This window comes from Arachis ipaensis, chromosome B09, assembly GCF_000816755.2.
Source record: "Arachis ipaensis cultivar K30076 chromosome B09, Araip1.1, whole genome shotgun sequence".
NCBI classification, from domain to species: Eukaryota; Viridiplantae; Streptophyta; class Magnoliopsida; order Fabales; family Fabaceae; genus Arachis; species Arachis ipaensis.
The window spans coordinates 8,238,163-8,241,737 of record NC_029793.2 but is presented as its reverse complement, the minus strand read 5'-3'; the positions used below and the strand labels follow the sequence as shown (position 1 = coordinate 8,241,737).

At 45.6% G+C, this 3,575-nt stretch overlaps 2 protein-coding genes across 2 annotated transcripts; both read left to right on the top strand.

Moving 5' to 3' along the window:
* LOC107614910 lies at positions 144–659 on the top strand. The gene has a single exon (XM_016317037.1). It carries the CDS (start codon positions 144–146, stop codon positions 657–659), a length of 516 nt encoding a protein of 171 aa, XP_016172523.1.
* LOC107614909 lies at positions 1,364–2,747 on the top strand. The gene is made up of 4 exons (XM_016317036.1): positions 1,364–1,546; positions 1,640–2,070; positions 2,184–2,621; positions 2,681–2,747. Exons 1-4 carry the CDS (start codon positions 1,364–1,366, stop codon positions 2,745–2,747), a joined length of 1,119 nt encoding a protein of 372 aa, XP_016172522.1.

Genomic DNA, 3,575 nt, shown 5'->3' with positions numbered 1-3,575 from the left:
TTGAAATTTTAAAATTAAAATTAAATTATCTTATTCTATTTTTAAATGATTTGTTAGGTGACTATTTAAACTATTAAAGTTGATGCTGCCTATGCGAATTTCAAACTCAAAACCACAGAATACAAAATAATAAGTTCAGTTACATGGAGATCCACGAAGCAAAATTTCTCTGCAGCTATGGCGGCGAGATCAAGCCCTCCGGATGCATCAATAAGCTCGCCTACGTCGGTGGCACCAATAAGCTTCTTTATGTCGACCGTGGAATTGACTTCACAGCCATGGTTGCCGAAATCTCCAGCCTCTTTGACGGCGCCTGTAACGGCGATTACTTCTTCAAATACCAAGTCCCCGGCAGCGATGACCTCAATGCTCTCGTCTCCGTCACCAACGACAGAGACCTCCACAACATGATGCTCGTGTTCGATCAACTCTACCGCGATTCCCCTAGATTCGCCCGCATGAGACTCTTCCTCTTCCCAAACCCTAACAAACCTCTCGATTCGGTTAAGCCAGGCTCTAATAGGCTATCTTCGAAATTTCGAATCGTTGGAAGCATGAAGTGTTTATCAGCTTTAGAGGGAAGGGCCCTCTTACCGGATTCATGTTGGAAGTTTATTATACGATTGAAATTAATCGATGGTGGTAGCTTTAGACTCTAATGTATTAAGTTTATTGATTCTAATGGGCCGATGAAATTTTTTGTCAAATAGATATACCATATTTGGATAATATATACGATTCAAGAATAATAATTTTTTTTATCTAATTATAATGTCTACGATATTTTTTAATTAATTGATTATTTATAGTAGGATTTTAATTAAGTGGGTTTTAAATTTTGATACTATCAAAATAGTATATTTGTGGTTGTATATGTTTTACATATTTTCTTGTAAATATTTTAAGGTGGCTATAAATTCATTATTCATGTAAGAATTTAGGGTAAAAAACTTAAATGAGCCAAGGCTAGCTCATATTTACCCAAATCCGCCAAATCAAATTTTGATACAACAATCCACCAGATCAAATTTTTATGTAATTCGAATCGAAATGATTCGAAATAGGTTTGCAAGTAATTCGAATTGATTGAATTCGAATTACTCCCTATCACTATTACCACGTAATTCGAATCAAGTTGTACCGAATTATGCATGGAAAATTGTCACGTAATTCGAATTAGTATGAAATGGTGACGAATTGCATATTTCGAGACATATAGATTCGAATTACTAATACATGGTAATTCGAATGGAATTGATTCGAATTATATATATATGGTGCGAATGAAGTTGATTCGAATTACTGTGAACCGGAGCTCTATATATATGCTGTGAACTCACGTTGCTCTCATCAAAGAGGTGAGATGGCTAGTGAGGATAGTTTTCTAGTGCTAGTACACCACAGAGGATCGATTAAGAGAAAAACTCGGTCTGGCGTGAAGTTCACTGATAAGGATCCTCTATGTATTATCGTGAGCCCTACGACCAGCTACGATGCTCTCGTTAGCTCCGTGCTGGTGAAGCTTGGTCTGGGAGGAGTGAAAAGGGTTAAGAAGTTTTTCTATCGCATTCCAATCACGGTGCTCCATGATACGGTGAAGTATGATTGTTTCACGATCGGGAGTGATGAGGACTTGCAGGTCATGTTTATTTCTCATAGGCAGTTTCCCGAGGTCAGGACACCAGATATGTTGGTAAAGTTGGTTGACGTCGTATCCAGCTCGGGTGGGTCGAACCGGAATGCCAACACTATAGCCGCGGTGGCCGGTTCGAGCTCGAGACCTGCGGTTGCTTCATCCTCCGTCCCAGTGTATGAGCCAGCGATCCAACTTGCCGCCTCCCAATCGTTTGCTGTTGATCTCAGCGGCAACGTTGGAGACGAGGTTGGATATGGGGAACATCTTCCGACCGAAGTACAGTGTCCTACACCGGCTGGTGTTGGAGAGGGATTGTTTGATGATCCAGATGACGATGATGTCGAGCCTGATACGATCGCTGATGAAAGCGGCGATGATGTTGGAGCGAGTGATCCGATAAGGGCTACTGGTGGATCAAGTTCTGGCACACAGCAGTACCCACCCCATTTTTCATCTTTGGACCTGGATGCCATGAGGCAGGACGAATATCCTGGGCAGCTTGCTGGATTTGGCACTAGAGATACGGAAGGGTCTGCCGGTATGACAGAGTTCCAGGTGGTCAACAATTTAAGGATAAAGATGAGGCGCTGTTGAGTGTGAAGACGTACAGCATCCGCCGAGGGGTACAGTACAAGGTAGTTGAGTCTGACTATCGCAGGTACGTGGGAAAGTGTTCTGAGTTTGAGAATGGGTGCACATGGTTGATTCGGTTGAGTCTCCGGCAACGCAAGGGCATCTGGGAAGTCAAGCGGTACAACGGACCGCATACCTGTCTCGCCACCTCCATCTCCAGCGACCATAGGAGTTTGGACTACCATGTGATAGCGACATTCATTATGCCAATGGTTAGGGCTGACGCATCCGTCAACATCAAGGTGCTTCTAAATGCCACGGCTGCACAGTTTGGCTTTAGGTCTACATATAGGAGGGTGTGGATGGCGAAGCAGAAGGCGGTTGCAATCATCTATAGGGACTGGGATGAGTCGTACAACGAGCTCCCTCGGTGGGTGTTAGGAGTTCAGTTGACGATGCCTGGTACTGTAGCTGTCATCAGGACTTGCCCTGTTCGAGTTGGGGGACAGGTGGACGAGTCCCAGGCTTATTTTCATAGGATGTTTTGGACTTTTCCCCCTTGTATCGAGGCATTTCGTCACTGCAAGCCGTTGGTGAGTATTGACGGCACCCATCTATATGGCAAGTATGGTGGAACGTTGCTTGTGGCGATTGCACAGGACGGGAAACGTCCACCACCACGTCGTCTCCCTCGACCCCTACCTGCGTCCTCAACCTCATCCATGGCATCATCGAGCCAGGCATGCTCTCGCTGGCTACGACGTGTGCCGACTCGAGCTCGCCTCTCAACACGACGTCTGTCAGGAACATCGTGGACTCGGTCCATCTCAGGAACTCGGCCTGCACCCCTCTGAGTCGCCTCCTCCGGAATAGGAATACCTCGTGGATCTCCCAAGTACATCTCTGGCGATAGGAATCTCTTCCCATGCTGATGCCACCATGCCAAGAAATCATGCGAAGGACCAGGGTCGGCCACAATATCAAACTGTAAAATGTGCTCCGCACGCTGCTGCCAGTGAAGATGCCAGTCAGGTAAGTGCGCCGGGAACCAACGGTCACCTCCTCTCCCGTCCTTCGACATCAAGAAGTCGATGTTCAGGGGGGGATGCGGTGGGGGCTGTACGCCACCAAACTGGGGTAACACTCTATCAACCTGATGCCACTCAACAACCGCAAAATATATTAGGGACGTCACACACCGCCATAACATCGTATGCCGAGGCTCCAAGACCTCCGGATGGACAACCTGGATGACGTCGAGTGCGCTATAGGGCATCCATATGAACTGAAAAAACCATATAAAATCAATAAGAGGTCTCTTTTAGAAAACATAAACTGAAAGACGACTAGATATAGATATGGACTC